Raw genomic sequence first — 25,727 nt, 5'->3', positions numbered from 1 at the left:
GACAAAGGTCACCGAGGTCATGTGACATTTTGTCAAAAAAATTGTATTGCTAAGTTATCCCTATATACCAAAAATCAGACATCCAGCTCTATTGACTCGCTCAAAATTAGATATGCACATAATTAATGAGGTACAATATGTGGCGTCATAAGCTGTCCCATTATACCATACATAAAGGGTGTAGCACTTTTGGTTACTGAGTTATGGACAAATATGTATATTTGAGGTCAAAGGTCACCGAGGTCACGTGACATTTTGTCAAAAAAATTGTATTGCTAAGTTATCCCTATATACCAAAAATCAGACCTCTAGCTCTATTGGCTCGCTCAAAATTAGATATGCACATAAGTAATGAGGTACAATATGTGGCGTCATAAGGTGTCCCATCATACCATACATGAAGGCTGTAGCACTTGTGGTTACTGAGTTATGGACAAATATGTACATTTGAGGTCAAAGGTCACCGAGGTCACGTGACATTTTGTCAAAAAAATTGTTTTGCTAAGTTATCCCTATATACCAAAATCAGACCTCTAGCTCTATTGGCTCGCTCAAAATTAGATATGTGCATAATTAATGAGGTACAATATGTGGCGTCATAAGGTGTCCCATCATACCATACATGAAGGCTGTAGCACTTGTGGTTACCGAGTTATGGACAAATATGTATATTTGAGGTCAAAGGTCACCGAGGTCACATGACATTTTGTCAAAAAAATTGTTTTGCTAAGTTATCCCTATATACCAAAAATCAGACCTCTAGCTCTATTGGCTCGCTCAAAATTAGATATGTGCATAATTAATGAGGTACAATATGTGGCGTCATAAGCTGTACCATCATACCATACATGAAGGGTGTAGCACTTGTGGTTACTGAGTTATGGACAAATATGTATATTTGAGGTCAAAGGTCACCGAGGTCACGTGACATTTTGTCAAAAAAATTGTATTGCTAAGTTATCCCTATATACCAAAAATCAGACCTCTAGCTCTATTGGCATTAGATATGCACATAAGTAATGAGGTACAATATGTGGCGTCATAAGGTGTCCCATCATACCATACATGAAGGCTGTAGCACTTGTGGTTACTGAGTTATGGACAAATATGTATATTTGAGGTCAAAGGTCACCGAGGTCACGTGACATTTTGTCAAAAAAATTGTTTTGCTAAGTTATCCCTATATACCAAAAATCAGACCTCAAAATATCAATGTCAAAATATCTGAGATACCTGCGTGAACGGATGGACTCACGGATGGACTGACGGACGGACATACCCAATCTATGAGCCCCCTGGACTTCATCCGTGGGGACTAAAAACTGTGTCACTGCATCCTTTTTGCGATATGAATACGATGAGAAACTAAATTTTTATTTTTCTTGGCCTTATACATGGGAGTCTATGGACTGCCTTATACATGGGAGTCTAAGGACTGCCTTATACATGGGAGTCTATGGACTGCCTTATACATGGGAGTCTATGGAGATTGCCTTATACATGGGAGTCTATGGAGGTGAAAACTAAAAAGTCCTCTAACACGGCCAAATTTGATCGCATTGTGAAACAAATCGACGTGCATCTGTATGGGGTAGGGTACTATCCTTGTGCAAAGTTTGAAAGAAATTGACCTGGGCATGTCTGAGATATCTGCGTGAACGGACGGACGGACGCACGGACACACGGACGCACACACGCACGGACATGACCAAACCTATAAGTCCCCCCGGACGGTGTCCGTGGGGACTAACAATCACACTGGATGGAAAGCCAGGCCCGTTGACAGGTAGAACATGGACCATTGGACCCATGGACAGACTGACAGATAGACCCATGTGCAGATGGACCAATGGACAGATAGAGAGACCCATGGACGAATGGACTGATTGACCCATGGACCTATGGACCAATAGACCTACTGGTATGGCCCAATGGACGAATGGACAGATGGATCCATGGACAGATGGACCCATGGACAGATGGACAGTGTTTCCGCTGCCCGCTCGCCAAAATCGCAAATGCGAGAAAAAAGTAGCATTTAGCGAGAAGATTTTGGCGAAAATTAGCCAAATTTGCGAATCGGAAATTGCACTATGATGTCATCACTCTGTCTGTCCGCGTGCTGTCCTGCATTCAACTTAGGACGTAATGCTTTATCTCTGTGCATCCCTGACCTAATACGTCAGGAGATCCTATTTGTAACATACAGTAATGAAAAAAATTGTAATGAAATAGCTCACAAACCAAAAGATGTACCGGTACACCATGACTAGTTGACTAAAATGTTGCGAAGTTTTGGGTTGGACTACGCGCAATGTGCCTACAGATTACTCCATGCAGTGACAGCCATGATGTCGTCAACAGTGAAGGACCGTAGTGACGGTTAAAGGGGAAGTTCACCAAGGATGATTTTTACATATGTGCTAGCTTTGTGGTCACTTAACCCGGAAAAGCTATTTTCGCCATTTATAACTTGCATGATTTTTACAAAAACCGATAGAAATAGTACAGAAAGTTGCCCATGTAATTTGAATCATGGGAAAAAGCGCCAAGCTTGGAGCTTGCATAATGTGATATGGGAGGCACCATTTTCCCATGGGTATGGCATTGTCCACTCACCCAGGCTCAAACCAGGCTGTGCATATTAACATAATTTTTGTTTATACTGAGTATCCTTGCATAAACGGTGAATCACTTATAATAAACTGTCCACTGTCAGATTTTGTGTTGCTGTTTACTACTGTACTACTGTGAGTGGACAATGTGGGGGCCATACCCATCCGAAGATGGTCCCTTCCATATCACATGATGCAAGCTCAAAGCTTAGGGCTTTTTTCCCATGATTCAAATTACATGGGCAACTTCCTGTACTATTTTTATCATTTTCGTAGAAAATCGGGCGAGTTATCAATGGTGAAAATAGCTTTTCTGGGGTAAATGACCACAGAGCTACCACATATGTAAAAATCATCCTTGGTGAACTTCCCCTTTAAACTTAGCAAAAACGGCACACTTTCCTTTTTGACTTGGGCTGCTCCACCAATATGGGGAAGAAACCATCCTTAACGCAGGTTTTAAGCGCAAGTAAGGCTATGAAATGGAAAGAGATTATGACCAGAGAAGGAAAGTTGTCCGTGAATTTGGAAAGGAAGGTAGTGGCATGGTCAAAGGCATATTCGTGGCTTTTTTAGAACTTAGCCTGAGTAAGGCACTCCTGAACAGCAAAACTGTTCATGGTGTATTGCTGCCAACAAGAAAATATCTTTAATGGCATTAGAAACTTGTGTGAATTGGCTTTCTTAAAGATAAAGTCGCAAAAATTTTTGTGACGTGACATTGTCAACAGACTCGGCGTTATACTTCACATTCATATATATTCAAATGTGCAACTCTTGTCACGATATTTGAGCATTTAACTTTATTGTCAGTGAAACAAAAACATGTTTCTCCATATCAAAATGTTATCTATTTGATATTTTATGGTTCTTTTTACGTAATAGACATGAATCTGGATTCATGATCCGTGATTTTCACGATCCGGATCATGATTCAAGCTGGCTGTGAATACACACTGACGTCTTTGGTGATGACCCCTGACCCAAGTGCCATTGATACGCTGTGCGCTGTCCGAGCATCGCATCGCTTGCTAATTTCAAGCATAAAGCAAATGTATCGAAAGTCTAAAATGCACATATTTCTCATGTCTGAGAGTATTTTGCTTTTGAACTGCTACAAGATTAGATATCTCAATCGTTTGAAAAACTAGTATGCTGAACCAGGTTTTGTGTCGTTGTCTATAGTGCGATATGTATAGTATAGCACTGATAATGATTTCAGGTCTGTTACTAAATATAACTGCATATGCGTAACTCTGGACAGTATCGCTTGAGATTCGGACATGCGCAGTGTTTTGCCCAGGATTTGAAAAAGGTGGGACACAGTGTCCCATGATGATAACAATAGGGGGTCATTGAGTTAAAATAGGGGGTCACTGTGTGAGCAAAGCACGCAAAGCAAAGTAAAATCACCAAGGCAGAAAGGTATTGTGGGGCTGTTGTTTCCATTGAAAATTTATAATGATAACAATAGGGGGTCATTGAGTTAAAATAGGGGGTCACTGTGTGAGCAAAGCACGCAAAGCAAAGTAAAATCACCAAGGCAGAAAGGTATTGTGGGGCTGTTGTTTCCATTGAAAATTTGATATCATAAATGCATTCATTTTAAAATTAAGATTGTGGGATCTCTCCTATAACGGTTTGTGACAAAGTGTTGGTATTTAAAGTTTTTAATTGTGAAAAAAATACATTAGGCCTATCATGATAAAACTGATTTCATGCATTTGTCTTTCATGGGGATTCTTGCCAGTTACCGCATTTCATGTTTTTAAAAGAAATGAATCAAATCTTTCATGACACTAATAAATCCAGAAGTCTGAACTAGAATTGGTTGAAGACAACTGTTTGATGCACATTGCAACTTGTTTTTTTTTTTTCACTATTGCTATAAAGTTCTCTTAATTCATGTTCCAATGACTGACACTTTTCCATTTAAATTTCAAAAATATAGGTTGAAAACCAAATATCTGAGATGAACTCCTTGATCCTCATGATAGCAATAGAAAATTGCCATAACGCTGTTTTGACAAGCTAGGTGGTTCTTGTTAAGATCAGCTACAATCGAGCTAGGGGGTCTTGACTGTATAAGGAATTCTGCATGGTGACCTTGTCGATCTCAAGCTAGGCTTGCTACAGACGATCAGAGACTTGTACGAGACTCCTTCTGGAGTAATTTAAATTATTTAAAGCAATTAATATTATATAGGGCTCAGCCCTTGGTGTCGCGCCAGGCGTTGAGATTAAAAATGTTATTTGTATTGATTCATGATTAGTAATCATAAAGGATAAAATAGAATTAATTGTTACTTTCTATATACGTTTGTACAAGTATGACCTGTTTACCCTCTGATGACAGTTCACGTACACGATGTCAGACCCTGCCCTGTACGTGTAGATTTTCTGTTATGTGTAAAAAAGTTTGACATAAATTTGCAAATTTTACCATGATTACTATCTATTGTGTTTAACAAGGGACGTATTGTGCCATCATTAGCTTTGCAATAGTAACTGTACCGCCCAACTTCCGATATTGTAAGCTGAAAACCAGGGTTACTTCTAAAAACGGGTAAATTTTGCACATAGTTATTGACACAGAGGGCGCCTTTCTAAGATTCAATCCCAGCATTCTTTGCAAATGTTCTCGTTCATATGCACGACAGTTTTCTCTCTTCTTTTAATTTTTAGGCGTGATAAGAAATTTTGTATCAGCGATAGGGTGGATAATAATAATTACTCGCTAACAAAAAAGATATATTTTATTAATGGCATGTTATAAAATAATGGAGAGTACGTTTCGAATTTGTTTATTTACGAGCACTCAAAAAAACATGGCGGCGCCCATGAAAGAAGGGTACACTTCCGGTTACTCGCATAGTATATTATGAATACGCTCATGTGTAGTCAGTAAGCCACTGGCGCGACTATTAGTGAATTATTATAGTTTACCTCCTAAAAGCATAGAGGCTCTAAAGACTTCAGTTTTCTTTGTTCAAAATATCAACAACATTCCCACATTTTATCATTTTTAATCATGAATTATCATATTTAGGCCTAATCTCCCAGGAAAATGGCTTTTATCATATGAACACAAATTGCCCTGGACCACTGCTGACAATTCTGAAAATACTAGAAATTCAAGTGACTGCGAGCTGTAAAAAGTTGATTTTAGCTCATTTTTCAGGGTTTCCGGCCTTCGGAAGACACAACAAATGAAAATCAAGTTATTGTTAATGACATGAACGTCTTTTGGAGTTGTACCTCCCTGCTAGATTTGATTGCATATTACTGACATGCCAATATTTTGCAAAATAGCACAGCAGTGATCTGGAAACCAAATGGCTCATATAAAGCTACATCATGCCACAAATGCAAGTCATAGAACACTGTTCCCATACCAACTATAAATGAGATCTGTTCACACATATCTGTGTGATGACACTAGATGTGAAAAAATTGTAAACTTGATATTTTTTCAGTTGTTTTTCAAAACTGACCTTCATATAGAAAAGATTTCATAATCTGCTGAATTTCAAAACTTTAAATCTACATTGGATATCTGCTTTCTCTTTCAACAGAGAAATTAGATCTGGATTGAACCACGGAGGATACTCCACTGTACAAACTGTCATAAAAACATCTAACAAATGGATTATCAAGTTATCATATATACACACATACCAGTATATACAGATACCCACATAAATAAATAACATGAGTACATGCATGCATGCATGCACGCTCACTAGCGCACACACACACACACATATACAGATGACAGATGCCATGTGATCATAGCTCCTATTGCCACATATATTCATGACTAACAGGAGCTATAAAGATCAGCCGGAAATTTCACAGCACAACTGTTCCTGGCTCTTGAACATTACATATTTGACTTCAGCAACATCAGAATTTTCTGCATTTCAACTGCAGTGGGTAAAATATTGAGAATGCATATACCGGTAATTGCGCATGCTCATACATTTGTATACTGTGCAAAATGTGTATGTGATACAACCATTGCATGATGCTCCTTTGATGATCTGATAAACCTTACTTCCTATTGCTGGAGGTGCCATCACTCTAAGTTTATGCTCATTTTGCCCTTTTTTAGTCAAAATGCTCACTTGAGCATTTCAATGCTTGGTTTGCCCACTTTGTCAATTCCTGGACCGTTACATAGCTTGACAACTGACAGCCACAGTCCTATGAAATTCCGTTCATCTAAAACTGAAATATTGTGGGCACTGCTGATAAGGTATCATTGCCCCATAATGAAAATAATTCAAAAAGTTTTGTTAGGCTTTCAAAACAGTTTTAACACGTCTAAAGTTCTATGTTCTCAAGAAGATAACTACTTCAACTATCAACATATTCATAAAGCTATTGCTCACATCTTTGTGATGGTGTAGTACTTGGACTGTTTTTGTGGCTTTTCAATGAGGATGATGTTGGATTGCCTGGCTAGATTCAAAATGGTTATTTTCTAACGGCTAAAATAAATTTGGATCACCCCATTCTGCCATTTCCCATAACAACAAAGAACAGCTGGGTAGTATTACTTTACTGGTATACTAAGAGAAAGGTTATCAGTTTTGAAGAACCAAGCATGTAATGTTTTTGCTACTATACTCACGGTTTGATGTGAAGTAGATTTTTGTAATATTCTTTGATTTGTTTTGGTGTCTTTTTACTTGGTCTCCTTGGAACATGTGTTCCTGGTGATGATGGAGGACTGTCTGGAGTGTTACTAGGACTTTCTGGAACCTTGGACGGTGTTCCAAAGGTTTCACTTTCAACATCAATGGTTGCTAGTGGTGCTCCTTTTCCATCGACTTCCTCGGCATCCTCAAATCTTCCATTCTGATCATCAACATCTTCCTTTCTATCGTCAGCAGCTTCTTTCTGTTCAGTTGCAGTCTCTGCATCATCTGTTGTTTCTTCCACATCAGCCACTTCTTCAAGACCTTCAAGGAATCCTCCTTTCCTTAGCTCTTCTTCATCAGCCTCCACTAACTCCTCAATATCCTTTGCATCACCCAGCGCATTGGTTTTATCTTGTTGTGGTCCATGGTGTACATCTAACAAGTGTTGTACCTACAAACATGAATTGATTTATTGTAGAGGAATTACAAATAGAAAATGTGGTTAAAAGTAACTTGTCAGCTGATACACTCAGTCACCCAATACACTCAGCTATCTGATACAATCAGTCACTTGGTGGCGATTAATCTTAAAGTTGACAAATCTTGTGGAAGCGAAAACTCTTCAGACAGCGTGATCATGTATACACTGGTCCTACAAAACTTTCATTTTAATCTTTATTTATCAACTTTACTTTTACGAATGTCTCTTTTGTGCCCTTAAAGTGTATGTCCCGCATAAATTCAAAGTTAATTTTGCTTAAAATGAGCCATGCTATATGATTTTGCCACCCCTACTTTATCAAATAAATGCATCACCCCAATGAAACGACGCGGTTAAATATTATTAAAATGCAACATGTTGTGCGACTTTGAAGTTAGCTGCCATTCGGGTCGTTTCGGAATTCGCGGGCATTGCCACCGGAAATGACGTAACTAATAGAATGTACGAGTGAGTGTGTTCACCTCGGCCATAGCGAATGCCTACCGCTGTGGCTTCAACATGGTGAGAAGTTACGCCTTTGGTCATTTTATTGCATTTTAGGATGATGTATTAGCCGCATTTGACAAAATTACAAGAAAGGGTCGGAAAAGAGGCATTCAGACAAGCGTTTTCTGTGGTGCACATTTTCGAGTGCCGTGACTTAGAATAAACACGGTTCGGAAGCCAGATGCACGGTAAGATAGACTTTAATTCCTGCAGTTACTACATCGATTATGTAATCGCAATGCCGTACCAGTACGACCATTGTCACCAGAAAGCTTCGCGTGTATCATCATCAACTGTGGACAAGAGCGAGAACAGCAGCAAGACTGCGACAGGTTGCCCAAAACATGTCAAGGATGCGGGGGCCACGGAGAAGTATGGCCGTGTTTACATCCCCCAAGACTGATCGCCGATTCAGATGCTTTACGAAAGTGATTGTAAATAAATAAATGAATACAAGTACTAGATCTCATGCATGTGTGACTCTATAATTAGTAACGTTAGGAGATATCTAATTTTATATTCCTAAAAAGTTTACCTAGTGATTGACTGACTCTTTGCGAGACTGAACGATAGGTTGTGTATAATACAGCACGGCGCTGCCAGTAACAGTGACACAACGTGTAGCATGCAAAGAAGTTTATACTGTTGACGAAGCAGTCGCGTTGTCGTCATCTGTTCCCTTCTGCTAGACTAAGTCTCCCCTAAAATATTTTAGCTTCTTTGAGAATTTCGCAGTCATGAAACAATGAACACTGTGCTTTATATCGCTGACACTTAATCAAGAAGAAAAACTGCGGAAGAGTAACTGATCACTCCGTCACAGAAATGGCCGGCTGAGCCGCCCGGCCTCGGGTGCCGGTGTGCCCGATATTTACATCATGTCAATTTTAATTTTTCTCTTCCCGAGAATTTGGCTAGACATGTCTTTACAGTCACATATTTTTAAAAGTGCCAATGTTCATGTGAGGTTTAATAACGCCAAACTGAAGATTTTACGGCGAGAATACTACCTTTGGTGTTTATGCTAACATGACCCTCAGCCTGTTCCACTTCCAGCTGTTGATATAGGAAAGATGTGTGTTATGAACGGTGGACAATTTTCAACTTGATCTCTACGACATTTATCTACAAGCGTCATGGTGTAATTCAAATTTTTATATACAGATTTTGAACGAGGCAATTTGTCTTGAGAAGTAATAATAAGGTGGGATGGCAACTCCAGACATATTTTGTTAGCTTGCGGTTGTGTGGACGGTAGTGCACTGGTGTGTTGGGCTTGTCAACAAGAGTTTCGCTCTTGTTCTCGTTTAAGTTAAGGTTCCGACTGTTAAAATTTGCAGGCCTGTAAATTCTGAACAGCTTTGGCACATCTTCTGTGACGATGACATTCTCAGTTGCACTGCTTTCACTCATGAAATTATCACTATCTCCATAGTCAATGCACGAAGTCACCACCACCCGTTCCATTAGTGACGTCACAGCTACTTGCGCCAAAACGGGGCGAGCTCGGCAATTTCCGGAAAATGTCGCCATGATGGAAATCGAAAAGTGCAACTTTTCCCGTGTTTTCGTCGAAATAACATAATACAACCATCTAAAAACCGCTCAAATAAGCTTCAGTTTGTGTGTAAATGTTTGTTTTATTAATACCAATTTCATTGACAACCAGAACTATAGTATATGCCCCAAGTCAAACGAAAAAGTCTCAAAATGTGGCAGGACTCACACTTTAATATCTCAAAAGCATGAGAATTTGAATTACAGAAACTGATATCAAAATTCAGACTATAGACCGAAATTTAAGAAATGATATGATAAAATCAAATCACATAGAGCTTGTTTTAAATAATTTGCTCTGCAATTCATTAAAAATAGCGTCAATGACACTGTAGCTCCCATCCTGGACTATTTAGTGTTTGTTCTCTGGTCAGATATTTGAACATGTGTGAAAGGGATAAAGTGCATGAAGTGAAAATACTTAAATGAAATGTACTTGAGACAGTGAAATATGTTTAATGTAATTATTCAGAATATAAAATGGAAAAAATACAGAATTAGATATATCGAATACTGTGATACAACCATTAACTCAACAAGTCATTTACAATGACATAGTCCCCACTTGTAATAGGAGTATTAGTCTTGATGGGGCAGGAAAATGTGGTCATTAAGAAGTATCACTGGAGTGTATATGTTGAGATCTATGGGCACATAGGTCTAGTCGTTGTTCCCAATTTGAAACACATGAGGCATGTCTAAGTTATGGTTCTAAATCGGGAAAAAAGATCAGACCTCTAGCAGTATTGGCCAGCCAAGAAATACATATGCGCATTATAAATGAGGTGCAAGATGTGAAATCTTAAGGTCTAATATCCTATCAAAATTGGAGGGTATAGAACTTGTGGTTACTGAAATATGCATATATATGTATAATCAAGGTCAAAGGTCATCGAGGTCACATGACATTTGAAAAAAAAAATTATATTGCTAATTATCCCTATATGCCAAAAAATCAGATCTCTAGCTCTATTCGCTTGCCCAGAATTAGATGTGTACATAATTAATGAGGTAAAGCGTGTGTTGTCATAAGGTCTCCCATCCTACTAAATAAAAAGGACATAGCACTTGTGGTTACTTATTTATTGACATAAACATATATTTTAGGTAAAAGGTCATCGAGATCACATGACATTTGGTCAAAAAATTTCTCTCCTATAGTTATATCCCTATATACCAAAAATCACACATCCAGCTCTATTGGCTCGCTCAGAATGAGATATGCGCATAATTATTGAGGTACAGTATGTGGCGTCATAAGGTGTCCCATCATACCAAACATGAAGGGTGTAGCACTTGTGGTTACCGAGTTATGGAAAAATATGTATATTTGAGGTCAAAGGTCACCGAGGTCACGTGACAATTTGTCAAAAAAATTGTTTTGCTAAGTTATCCCTATATACCAAAAATCAGACCTCTAGCTCTATTGGCTTGCTCAAAATTAGATATGTGCATAATTAATGAGGAACAATATGTGGCGTCATAAGGTGTCCCATCATACCATACATGAAGGGAGTAGCACTTGTGGTTACTGAGTTATGGACAAATATGTATATTTGAGGTCAAAGGTCACCGAGGTCACGTGACATTTTGTCAAACAAATTGTATTGCTAAGTTATCCCTATATACCAAAAATCAGACCTCTAGCTCTATTGGCTCGCTCAAAATTAGATATGTGCATAATTAATGAGGTACAATATGTGGCGTCATAAGGTGTCCCATCATACCATACATGAAGGCTGTAGCACTTGTGGTTACTGAGTTATGGACAAATATGTACATTTGAGGTCAAAGGTCACCGAGGTCACGTGACATTTTGTCAAAAAATTGTTTTGCTAAGTTATCCCTATATACCAAAATCAGACCTCTAGCTCTATTGGCTCGCTCAAAATTAGATATGTGCATAATTAATGAGGTACAATATGTGGCGTCATAAGCTGTCCCATCATACCATACATGAAGGCTGTAGCACTTGTGGTTACAGAGTTATGGACAAATATGTATATTTGAGGTCAAAGGTCACCGAGGTCACGTGACATTTTGTCAAAAAAATTGTATTGCTAACTTATCCCTATATACCAAAAATCAGACCTCTAGCTCTATTGGCTCGCTCAAAATTAGATATGCGCATAAGTAATGAGGTACAATATGTGGCGTCATAAGGTGTCCCATCATACCATACATGAAGGCTGTAGCACTTGTGGTTACTGAGTTAGGACAAATATGTACATTTGAGGTCAAAGGTCACTGAGGTCAGGTGACATTTTGTCAAAAAATTGTATTGCTAAGTTATCCCTATATACCAAAAATCAGACCTCTAGCTCTATTGGCTCGCTCAAAATTAGATATGCGCATAAGTAATGAGGTACAATTTGTGGCGTCATAAGGTGTCCCATCATACCATACATGAAGGCTGTAGCCTTTGTGGTTACTGAGTTATGGACAAATATGTACATTTGAGGTCAAAGGTCACCGAGGTCACGTGACATTTTGTCAAAAACAATTGTTTTGCTAAGTTATCCCTATATACCAAAAATCAGACCTCTAGCTCTATTGACTCGCTCAAAATTAGATATGTGCATAATTAATGAGGTACAATATGTGGCGTCATAAGGTGTCCCATCATACCATACATGAAGGCTGTAGCACTTGTGGTTACTGAGTTAGGCCAAAGTAAGTAAATTCTTTGTTTTGCGTCCGCGCGCGCCTAGGTTTTTGGAGATTTTTCGGAAAAAAAACACAAACTTTCCTTTCAAAATTTAGCCGTTGGTGGCGCTATTTTGTCGCAAAAAACAAGTCGTGGCTTTTAACTTTGCGACGAAACACTCCTTTACGGCAGTCAGATTTCACTAATTACCATGCGGTGATGTAAAACAGTACTCTCTACACATTTACCCCTGTCGATACTCTCAGCCTCACGCCGGGGCCTCACGTTCTCGCTGTCTGTTGTGGCTTGGCCTGTTGTGGCTTTGTCGTCACAATAAAAAATGGATGAAAGCAGGGAAATAATCGAAGTTGAAAAACAGGAAACCTTTGCACGGCAACTTGAAGGCATGGTCATTGCAAGCAATCGGGACTTGAACAGAGAGAGATTCAGTTGGCCGATTGGACTTGGGTACCACAACTCAGAGAGTATGGCAGACGGAAAAATCGGAAAGTGTTGAGGCCTATCCTAGTTAATTGGTCTTTTAGGTTTGCCAAAAATTTGGTTAATTCGTCCATTTTAACTTGAAACAAAAAATAAAGCAGTGATCAGTCCTGTAAACGAAAGGCCTTTACGTACTTTTTTGTTCAGTTTGGGTATGGGAAAGTATATTAGAATCCCTCTGTGAAAGTTCAAACTTGTAGTAGGCAGTCGTAGCTGCTCTTGAAGGAGGTCACACTTTCTGCATTAATGACATCGGCTGGTAATTTATTCCAGGTGTCCACAACTCTTGCTGAAAAAAGTACTTTCTAAGTCGAACGGTTAGTTTATAAAGTTTGGGACAGTGTCCTCAAGTTCTCGAGTCGGCTGCTAACTCAAGTGAAAGGTTACAGTGGTCATGGCCTTTGATAACTAATTCTAGAGTTGAATCATGTCGCCGCGAATTCTTCTTTGTTCAAGTGTGTTATTAAACCAAGATGTTTAAGTCTATTTTGATAATTGTAGTGTTGGACTTAAGGTATTATTTGCCGTGCTAAGATTTTTACGTCCTTTTGTAGCCATGGTGACCAAAAGCTTTACTGCATGTTCGAGCTGTGGTCTCACAAGTTGCTTGTAAAGACGAAGAATGACATTTTTTGATTTGATCGACAATGATCGTTTGATGAGATCAACATTCTGTTTGCTTTTTTGCAAACTTATCACATTTGCTTGAAGGTTTTAAGGTAGAATGAAGTAGATCGCCCAAGTCATTTTCTTCAGTTGTACGTCCCAGTGAAATATTGTTCATTGAGTATTTATTGAAGGGGTTGTTGTGGCCAATATGCGTCCGCCAGTGTTCACTCATTTTTTGTAGCTTGTCCAAATCAGCTTGTAGAATTTCAGGATCACTACAATTTCGCAAGGGATGATATGTCTTGGTATTGTCAGTAAATTTTTGAGTTCAGAACTAATTTCACCGCCAGTATGATTGATGTAGATTAGAAAGAGTACTGGTCCAAGAACTGAACCCTTTGGGACACCACTTGTGACGTATTATCCATTCAGATGATGCTCCATTTATGACTACTGCTGTTTTGTATTGTCAATCATGCTTTGACCCATTGTAGAATATTTCCATTTATGCCATGATACTTCATATTTTCAATCAATCTGGGGTGTGGTACTTTGAAAGTGTAAGGAATATAGATGTGAAGCTTCCACCTAAATTTGGGTCTGATGAGTCTGTGTGTGGAGACTGACAATTGCGAAATGCTTTCTTATATTTGATGGAAAAGGAAAGGTGCTGGTTTTACCGATGGTCCCGAGGAAGCTACAGGGAATACTTTTGTCAATTATATCATCAATTTCTTCTTCTCTCTGATGCCCCATCTTTCTAAAATGAATGCAGAGGCTACAAGTTACGTACCATTTCTGTTTGGTGTTTCTTTCAAAACAGACAGCTTTCAGCAAAACTATGACATTCCATTAGAGCATAGACATTACAAGAAACTTGAAAAAAACGTACGAGAACTTGAGGACAAAAGACTGCTACTGTATACTGTTATAGTGTACCCATTCCTCAAACTGTCCAGATTTAAGTAATTTGATGAGGCTGTCAAGTTGCTGTGCAATGGTATTGACATGTGGACACTTTGAATGCACAAGAAAGAAATCTAAAACTAATAAGAGAAAAGCAAACGTCAAAGAATGACTGTTTATTTTGATCCATTTGCTATGAAAATGCATACAGTGATTATACAGTGTGTCCAGGAGTATTCTTGTGGTTTGAGAAAAATTGTCCAATAAAGGCAAACAGTTTTGTGTTAAATTTTCTGTGTGTTTTTTTAGCCGCTTACCCGCATACCTTTTAGAATTTTGAGTGGACGCAAAACAAAGAATTTACTTACTTTGGCCTTATGGACAAATATGTACATTTGAGGTCAAAGGTCACCGAGGTCACATGACATTTTGTCAAAAAAATTGTTTTGCTAAGTTATCCCTATATACCAAAAATCAGACCTCTAGCTCTATTGGCTCGCTCAAAATTAGATATGTGCATAATTAATGAGGTACAATTTGTGGCGTCATAAGCTGTCCATCATACCATATATGAAGGCTGTAGCACTTGTGGTTACTGAGTTATGGACAAATATGTATATTTGAGATCAAAGGTCATCAAGGTCACATGACATTTTGTCAAAATATCCGAGATATCTGCGTGAACGGATGGACTCACCGATGGACGAACAGACGGACATGACCCAATCTATAAGCTCACTGGACTTCATCCGTGGGGACTAAAAATTGTGTCACTGCATCCTTTTTGCAATATGAATACGATGAGAAACTAAATTTTTATTTTTGTGGCCTTATACATGGGAGTCTATGGAGATCTGCCTTATACATGGGAGTCTATGGACGTGTAAACTAAAAATATGCAAATTTCACCACGATTTGCCCAAATTTGGGAAAGGTCACTCCTATGCACTTCCATACCATGTTTCAAATCAATCGGACTTGTGGTTTCAGAGCAGGAGATTTTTTGACCAAAAATGGGAGAAAATTACAAAAAAATTCATGAAAAATAGCAAGTCCAAGATACTGACCCAAGATGCGCACAATCATTTCATGTCAGCCCAAAGTACTTACATGCTAATTTTTCATGTAATCTGCTCAGTGGTTATTGAGTTTTTTCAATTTTGACTGTTTTTACATTTTTTCACTTAATTTGCATATTTTTGGCAATGACAACTTCATTTGAACAAAATCTCATCTACAGCCCATCATCCATGTACACACCAAATATCAAGATGAAATGTACAGCGGTTTTGGAGTTTTTGATGTTGACGGACAGACATACAGACATACAGACATACAGACGTACAGACATACAGACATACAGACATACATACATACAGACATTTTCCTAGCCTATAAGAATAGCTTCCATTGCCATATATACATATGGCTATGGGAGCTAAAAACTCAATTGTAAACATTATAGCATATGATGTCATGAAAATCACATTTATTGACAGCAGTTCTGTGATTGCACAGTGTATCAAGGCCAATCAATAGGCAGCATTCTCCTAAATAGCTGTTGATTCATAGGTGTAGTGATCTTCTGATGGGTCAATTATGCCCCATCACAACTATTGAACATTCCATAGACAAGATACCGAATCCATATGCAAGTTGCTAGTGTACAAAATTTTTCTATCAATTCCCATTTAAATTAACAATCTGCCTACAATCATTGATTGATGATTATTATTGACTCTCAATGCCCAAAAATGCTGAAAAAATTAAATACAAATACCACTGTTCATCTGATATGCGAGGTTCGGTGCAACACATCACTAGTCATTCAGAGTCGTGACCTCTTATTTTTTTTATTTTGTGAAAATGCCAGACTGAATGGGCCATATCAGACTGAATGGGCTGTATAACCACCTTACAGTAGGCCATCTCTACATATTATTTAAATTGAAACATTAGGGTTCAATAGTGTATTCATCAAATGTATGTTATTTGCATAGTTGAATATCTGAACTCAATCATCCTTTTCTTGAAAGGTACAAGGCAGAAAACTCAGAGTGCTGATGATATTGGATATATTTAGCATTGCAGCATATTCACAGAGCTAGCTGAATTGGCTGTGACGCAACAACCGTACCTTGAGTCTGTCATGTAATACAACTTTATTTGTCACTGCTTTGGTTTCCAGTAGTGACATGATGCATCAAACCTCGTCCTGTAGAAAGATGCAGTACCTGAGAAGTCATGATGGAAAATAAAACGGTAGCATTCTGATGAATTTGGACAGGATTTTTGGTCATTATGAGTCCCTAATAACAAGGCTATTGATGTGCATCAGCAGCTTGCACAAGGATTCAGTTACTTCTCTTTTGAATCTACTACGGTACATTGTGGCTGTGGTCAGCCCTGTGAAATGTCATCGAAGTAAAAATATTGTTATCAAACAATCAAAACTAAACAATAAGATTACAGACATAAGACTGTGAAAGCAAAAACAACTCCGGAGCCAAAGAAATAAAGTTGTTCAAGCAAGGTCAATTTTAGCTATTAGGTAATGTTCGGAGTGATGCAGTGATCTCCAAATATTAAAACTGGATTAGAAAGTCAAGGAAGTAGTTACTGCAAACAACATTGATTCACATGATAATACATTGTTAATTTCAGGATGAAACACGGCAGAAAAGTAAAAGCAGAAAAAGTATTGATGGACTTCATACACAGCATAGCACAGCTTGAGAATATAATTTGCATGTCGGAAATCAAACTAAGACTTACGTTGACACTGTGTGCCAAAGGAATGCATAAGAAATGGTGTTGAAACAAAAATAAACACAATACAGGTGTTCCAAAATTTGGTACATTCTCGATCAAATTCAAGCTAACAACGAATGGCACCAAGTTACCATATAAGACAGTGCCTTGGGCAGCCTTTGGTGTTTGGCCTAATTAAAGAAAGTCTTCCATAAATATGCAAATGAACTTATTATGACAAGTCACCAAAATAGAACAGACAGTGCGTAGGTGTGTGTTGCCAACAGATGTCACAGGCTTCTTGCCGATTTATGCCTGCTGGTGGTATAATTACATGTACAAACACTGCCTGACAGGAGTATTAACTATGATACTGCTGCTCATAGGATACTGAAATATTTTCTGAACTTTGGGATCCCTTGTTGAAAATTGCGGCCTGTTACACTTTCACTGTCAATGCCAACAGCTTTGCTGGATTTGAAGGGTTATTAATTCAGTGCAACTTGCAGTTTGCAGAAATGTGTTTCTGTCTCTGCAATCATGTATCACCATGTTTGTGCTAACAAGTTCTATCTTTCCATCAATTGAAACCAAAGATAAACTGTCGTACATGCCCCTGGCCAGTGATAAATACATACACACATGCACATGGCAAATTTTTCACTTGCAATGTAAATTTTTCTAGCGATAGCAATCACAGTTGACTAATGCCACAAATTGTTAGCAAGTTTTCAAAAACATTTCTTCAAGTCATCCAATGCTTTTCTCTGATGATTTCTGAATTCACTGATCAGAGTGCAGTAATCATTTTGCCTGTGTAAGGTCCATACTGGGGCCAACTCAAGACAGTTTTCTTCAAGTAAGTAAGTCATTCAGTGGAATATAAAGGGCAATTATTTTGTTGGCTCTGCCAATATGTCGGAATATCTAATATTGCTACTCTTTTACCTGGCAAAGCAATGAAACATCCAATTGGACAGTATATATAGTCTGTTGGTTCTAGCCAAACCTCAAAATCTGAAGTTGTACAGCTGGGGGCTGGTTTATATATAGGCCTGGCATGCCATTTAACGAATTGTATGATATTTTGACATTCAGTTTTCAAGTTACAACTGAAATAAGATCAATCTAAAGACCGACTGACAGGTCAAAAAGACAGACTGACAGATCACTCTAAAGACAGACTGACAGACCACGCTGAGGGAAAGACAGAATGACACACACACACACACAAACACACACACGGACATTGTGGCGACATTGGATACCATTTGGGCCCAAGGCCTACCGTACACTGTCCAATAGAAAAGGAATAAAAAATCAACTACTTGCTGTGTTCTCTGTAAGACTCTATATATGCCATGCTTGTGACTGTATGGGAATATTGAATTGTTATGTTCAAGCAATGTATCATGTTAAGATATCACATAACTGTACCAACCTGAGACTTTTTGTTTGAAAAAAACGAAGGCTGACTCAGTTTCAATTTACTTATGATCCAACAGTGATAACAAGACAATTTGGCAAATGAAACTCCAGAGTTGCTTTAATCTATGGCCACATCAAGAAATATTTTTGTTTCCTGTAAAATGGCCGACGCTGTTTAAAACTCTGTAACCTTGTTTTCTTATTTGTCAATGTTGCTGGTTTATGATGAGTCCCACCCTATAAAAAAATATCTAAAAAGTTCCCAAACAATCTACCCTTTTTCCTAAAGCCATGTTAAGAGAAACATAAATATTTTTAGGGGTTGTAGAGTATCATAGGAATAAAAACAAAAGTTTTTAATCTATATTTGAATTTGAATTTTAAGTTGAAGAATATTTCTGAAAACATTGCAACTGATTCAAATTCCTTGGTTTATTCACAGTTACTCCACCGTGGTTTACTGAAAAGCTTGTACTACAAACACTTCCTCTATTGATAAACAGAAATTTTATTCTGAGTACAGCATAGACATCAAAAAGTACAAATACAATTGTAGACATTAAATCATGTATCTGCAGATGAGGAATAAAAATTGCTAAATGCCTTTTGCTGATTTTTATAATGCAGGAGGCTGGATTAGCACAGAAATTATTACCTCACCTGTCTCAGAAGAAGGTATCCCTAAAGAATGATATTAAACAGGACAGAATATGAGAGAGGGAAGAAAGCAACATGAAGATTGTTGTACCAAAAACACCGTAATGCTGAACTTCCCACCTTTTCAATACATCAATGAAGTGTTAACATTTTTTTCTGTGACTGAAACAGCAGCATCTATGATTTCATGACCTTCTTCTTTTTTATAGCTTTATCTTCACTCCTCTGGCACAGCATTGTAACACAGTTTGCTGGTCAATGATTTACTGAGTTGTACACTTCCCAGGATTTCAAATGATTTGAACTTTAAAGCATGCTACATTTTATCCTTACAGACAGATCTTCACAAAGTCAAGGAAGTGCATTAATTGAATTTCTTGAACTTTGCTGACATTGAAAAATAACCCATGATCTAAGACTTTATTTCATAACCACTTCATTGATATTTTGAAGATGTGCATCATCAAAGTGAAAGGAAAAGATTGGAACGATTGTGTATAATATTTGAAGACATGGTGCATTATGAGTTTATGGAAAGAAAGTATTTACCTCTCGCTTTGTTTGCTTTCTTGTCAGTTTCATTTCACGAAGCATTTGATGTCGTTGTTCCATCATTAGGGTTCTCTCATAGGTATATGCAGATATGTCACTGTCATGCTTTCATCAAACAAATAAAAAAATACTGTCACTTGAGCAAATCATTCACAAGAATTTTAGTATTTGATTTTTTTTGTTCAAAAGTTATTAAGTTTGACAGAAAACAATAAGAAAGACTAACACCTCTTGGAAATTGTAAAGGTTATTTCCGATGTTTTCCATCTCCCCAAGATAAACATCCACAAAACAAAAGTTTGCAAGAATTTTTCTCAGACTGATGATTTCTTACCTTGCAATATTGAACTTACTGGTGCTTTCATTGGAATGCAACTTTTGAACTGAATGCATGTATTTGTGTTGTCAGTAGTTTATTGAATTTAAATAAAAACAGTGTACTGACAGTCATGGCTTAACAAAAAAATACAGCTTTTTACTGTTCCACACAAGAATCTGTTACTGTGTACTGATATTATTGAAGACCGTTACTCACTTAATCATTGTGTAATAAAGAACCAAACCAATTTATCTAATGAAATTTTGCAACCAATATCTCTGCAGTTATTTGAGGAAATTGAAAATTTCCTGCAAAAGCACATGCAACACACACACACAGACATGAATATATCTATCAGGGAATGTGTAGAAAATTGCTGTGGACACTACAAAAAGTGACAAAATGATAACTAAGCAGCAATACCGGATTGCAGTGGGCCATAATCTAAGTGATCAATATGTAAATCATGGTACAATTGTCTTGTACCAAGTTTGATTAAAATCGATTTGAAAATGTTCAAGTAATGGTTGTGGATATGAAGAAATATTTGATTCTACTGCCACCCAAACCTATGTACATATGTACCGGTACATCATAGTATATTATCCTTACATCAACTTTGAATGAGATTTGTTAAGGCTTGTTGGTGTAATGCAATGGCTTTAGTGGTGACAAAATCGTAATAAAATTGTGGCCATATTGGATAGTATCAAGAAACAGATTGATTTGCACATCTGTAGGTCATCATGTATAAACCTTTTGCCAGTTTGAAAAATTTTGGTTCATGCATATTAGAGAAACAGTTAAAGAGAGAAGGAGAGAGCCCACTCTGTAAAGCCCCTCCACCTGATTACCACTATTGTCCACAGGAACTAAAATCGAGGCTATTTAAATCCCATCCACCTGATTACCACTACGTCCCTAGGAACTAAAAACCAGGCTAGTTTCTCACCATTTCCATGACCTCCACAGATGCTTCAATTCTGAGAAGATGAAGGAACATCTCCAAGTCTCTTTTCATCTGAATGCTGTTATCTTCAAGCTCTGTTGGTGAACTGTGTTAAGAAGTCACCTGATTCCTATAATTATCAGCATTTATTTTATTTGGAAAAGTTGTATCATTATTTTCACACCTTGCAAATTCTGAACTCAAAGGTTAAAACACAAAGGATGAATGACTTACTAACAAGAATGGTAGCACATTGAAATACTGTCAGTGTTTGCATACACAGTAAAAACAGTTAACTATCTATTATCATTTTAGACTTGTACCAGCTGTAGTATTTTTACTTTCAAGTACGATGGCATTCAGAAAATATAATCTAAAGCATTGCATATTCCAAAACATTTTTTTTACACACAGTGTCATTATTCAATCATGATTTCATTGTGTTTGATTCACAAATTTTGACCACTAAGCTAAATCAACATGCTTACCGGTACTAACTGCAAATGATATGCATTCAGTAATTTGACAATAAAGTGCTTTTGAATTATTCAAACATGGAACGCAATTTCATTGATTATAAATTCATGCTCAATGCAATACTCACTCATAACTTGTCATTTTGTATTGTAATTTCAGTGCTGAGAATTAATGCCATGCTGTGTTGACAATGCCATGCTATACAAGGCAAATCACACATGTTGCAAAGTCTCCTACATGTTTTTTTCTTTCTTGTACAGCAAATACAAGGTTTGTTGATAACATAGTAGATAGAAAGAACCGACTCATTCAAGTATTTGAATAGAACACATAACAGAGGTGCTGAATTACTTGACATGTTGATAATATCTTGTCAGAAAATGTGGTTAATTAGGACTACCGGTACACTCTAGGTACACAAAACATAAGTAAATTACAAACACTGTCTAGCAGAAGCCAACCTTTTTTGATGAGACGCATGGATACACAGGGGAGTGGAACAAGACACATGAATATACAGGGGAGTGGAACAAGACACATGCATACACAGGGGAGTGGAACAAGATACATGAATACACAGGGGAGTGGAACAAATGAATGCAGTTTATACTGACAGGGCAGGCTCTTTCAAATCCACGCCTTCTGTTCAATGCATATTTCAAAACTTTTGCAAATTAAAACTTCATCTTGATAGACCCTGCTGTCTTAGTGATTGCATTCATTTATTTGACTCCCCTATTTATATGTGTCTCATAAAAAAGGATCATCTGATACGTAAAACATTTCTGTCTGATAATCTAGAGTTACTCTGCCTGTAGATCTAAGAATGCATATCTGTCTGTTAAGTGTGGCTTTTACACTCTCTATCAAACCATTTACAAGGATACGTGCAATTGTAAATATTCGCAATGAGCAGTGTTTCCATGTCCTGTGCTGTTTGAGTAAAAATGGCAACAACATCAACATGCCTCCATCATCTGAAATAGATTACTCAGTTAAGGAGAAAAAACTTTTAATCACAAATAACAGGAGATCACATACTGTACATACTTGTGTTATAATTATCAAAATCTCAAAATTCTTCCAGTCTACAAACTTTTTTTTTATGCATACTTGGAAAGAAAAAACACTACACAACATTACACACACACACGCACACACGTAAACACACACACATATACATACATACATACAGATGCCACTTACTTAATGTGAGCTAAAAATGCTTGGCATTTGTTTTCACCAGAAAATATACCATCATATTAAGAAAACTGTCCCAATCATAGTCATCGGAGAGAAAAATTTTGAAATGATTAAATGTTACAAAACATTTATCTAGACACAAGGCCTGTCCAACAACACAATAGGATATGTACATCTTGTCTGTTATTTAACTCCAAGGATACGGACAATCCACCAGACATCAATGGTTGTACCAGCTTCATATTTCTCTGAACTTTCAGGAAACATCTGAACATTTTTTGGGATCAATAAAGCATTCTTATTGGCTGATACCATCCGTATTGCATCTGTAAAAGAAAAGTTGAATTAGTTGTCTAAATATCTTGCTAGTTGCATATTGGTAGAGGGGATGTGTGCAGATTGAGGACACACACAGAATGGTAGTGGGGATGTGTGCAGAATGGTAACGTGCACAGACTGGTGCAACAGTTGACTTATCAAAATGTTGCAAATTCCAATGGGTGGTGAAAAACAGACTGACATGAAGTAATTTGCAAATATCATGTTTAGCTATCAGAACATGTAGGTGAGTTGAAATAAATGTCCCTATAATGTTTGAAATGAAATAAACTGCACAGTTTGAATTTACTGGTGACAAAATGATGGACACATCTCAAATAACAAACAGCCCATTCTAAACCAAGGCAATTTTTCCTAAATTCTTGTAAAAACCTCTGTTCACAAGAGTAGTAGGCAAGACTAACTCTATGGTAAGTCTGTGTTGAATAATTGTTTTACATGAATTGACATTTTTGCAAAATGACTACTAGGATCAAATGTTCTCTTTCTAACACAATTGATCCAGTATGCCACATTGACATAGTCCTCCTGCCTATAACATCAATTAAAATTCAAAAATTATATTGATATAGGCTAAGATATTTTGATTTCTTGAATTACCCACTGATTGGCATAAAAGATAATCTTGACATGTAGCAACCGTTTCACACTTTTGAACCTGACTTGCAAGTCACAGAATGCAGCGTTGTCAATGAAATATCTGGGATATCTGTCCCTGTTCTCTATTTGGGTCTAACCATGATAGTTCTCAATTCAACAAGTCATCATTGATGACACAGTCCCCACTTGTTAATGGGTATTTTGATTACAGGTCCTCAGAGAGGATAGAGTCCTCTTCATTAGGTCTGTGATAAAAATACTTTTGAATGACTTCGCTTGATACATGTCTGAGTTATGGTTCAGGACATGAAAAATTCGTAACAAAATGGCCGCACAGTGGCCATATTGGATCGCATCACAAAAGAAATTGATGTGCATAGCTATGGCATTGGTCGATGCCCTTGTACCAACTTTGAATAAAATCGGTTGAAACATGCAGATATGCCTGAGAAATGGCTCTGTACATGAAAAAATAGTAATAAAATGGCCGCCTGGCGGCCATATTGGATCGTTTCAAAAAACAGATTGACGTGCATATGTATGACATAGGTCAATGTCCTTGTACCAACTTTGAATAAAATCGGTTGAGATATGCCTGAGTTATGGCTCTGTACATGAAAAAATCGTAACAAAATGGCCGCACAGCGGCCATTTTGGATCGTATCACAAAACAAATTGATGTGCATAGCTATGACATTTGTCAATGTCCTTGTACCAACTTTGAATAAAATCGGTTGAAACATGCCTGAGTAATGGCTCTGTACATGAAAAAATCGTAATAAAATGGCCGCCTGGCGGCCATATTGGATCGTATCACAAAACAAATTGACGTGCATATCTATGACATTGGTCAATGTCCTTGTACTAACTTTGAATAAAATTGGTTGGAACATGCCTGAGTTATGGCTCTGTACATGAAAATATCGTAATAAAATGGCCGCCTGGCAGCCATATTGGATCGTATCACAATACAAATCGACGTGCATCTGTATGACATATGAAGTAATGCTTGTACCAAGTTTGAATGAAATCCCTACAGGCATCTCTGAGATATCTGCGTGAATGGACGGACGCACGCACGCACACACAGACGCACGCACGCACGCACGCACGCACAGACATGACCAAACCTATAAGTCCCCCCGAACGGTGTCCGTGGGGACTAAAAATCTTAGAAAGCTACCATCAGGATATGGGTGTGTTTGAGAAAGACAGAGAGAGAGTCTCACTTGTTCTTTTAATAATCTGGCATAAAACAAACGTCTACAGAGTTTTCCAATTGTCTACTTGTGAGAACTTTTCCAAGAGAGGCTTATGGTCACCTATCTAAAAATACTATGCAAAGAGCCTTGCACATGTACAGAAATCAGTAAGCCATTTCATATTGGCAAAGTTCACAATTTTATACTAACCATTCCTTTCAACAACAAGTTTGAGTATTCAGGAAGTCAAGGTCTCTACAGGGCATTGATGCCGGGTTGCATATACAGTATCCCAGTATGATTATTTGACCCAACACTTTCACATAATTCCCAGTATGATGTGATCCAACACTTTCACATAATTCCCAGTATGATGAGACCCAACACTTTCACATAATTCCCAGTATGATGTGACCCAACACTTTCACATAATTCCCAGTATGATGTGACCCAACACTTTTCCACCAAAAGAACCACTTGTCAAGGGTTCAAAATTTGAAAAAAAATTGCTAAAATTGAAATTGCAACCGTTGTAAGCAATGTCATAACAAAATGCTTCAATGACTGACAATGAAAGCTTACCAATAAAGGTATTCCATGATTTTTCTTCAGTGGATTGTCTCCATCCATACGGCCAACCTATCACCACTGTGTTATGCTTGAGACCACCAAGACCACATGTCTGAATGCTGCACAGTAACAAAATAAGAGAACGATGAAAATAATTGTTTTGATGCATATCCATAATAGTTTACATAATTGGGTATTAGCATAAATACCG

General features: G+C 37.6%; 1 protein-coding gene across 4 annotated transcripts in view; it reads right to left on the bottom strand.

Annotated features, from left to right (window-relative positions):
- Nucleotides 1–25,727, bottom strand: part of LOC139148498 (solute carrier family 12 member 4-like) — a 114,046-nt gene that overhangs the window by 5,551 nt on the left and 82,768 nt on the right. For all 4 annotated transcript variants that reach the window (XM_070719976.1, XM_070719977.1, XM_070719978.1 and 1 more), the window contains 6 exons: nucleotides 25,529–25,635; nucleotides 23,009–23,131; nucleotides 22,490–22,579; nucleotides 21,129–21,220; nucleotides 19,855–19,962; nucleotides 7,252–7,712 (listed from right to left, as the gene is read on the bottom strand). In XM_070719976.1, coding sequence (XP_070576077.1) covers nucleotides 7,252–7,712; nucleotides 19,855–19,962; nucleotides 21,129–21,220; nucleotides 22,490–22,579; nucleotides 23,009–23,131; nucleotides 25,529–25,635 — 981 coding nt within the window. The remainder of the gene's footprint in view (nucleotides 1–7,251; nucleotides 7,713–19,854; nucleotides 19,963–21,128; nucleotides 21,221–22,489; nucleotides 22,580–23,008; nucleotides 23,132–25,528; nucleotides 25,636–25,727) is intronic.

The sequence above is a fragment of the Ptychodera flava genome, chromosome 13 (genome assembly GCF_041260155.1).
Source record: "Ptychodera flava strain L36383 chromosome 13, AS_Pfla_20210202, whole genome shotgun sequence".
In the NCBI taxonomy this organism is placed as follows: Eukaryota; Metazoa; Hemichordata; class Enteropneusta; family Ptychoderidae; genus Ptychodera; species Ptychodera flava.
The sequence above is the reverse complement of the archived record's forward strand: the minus strand, read 5'-3'. Positions and strand labels throughout refer to the sequence as shown.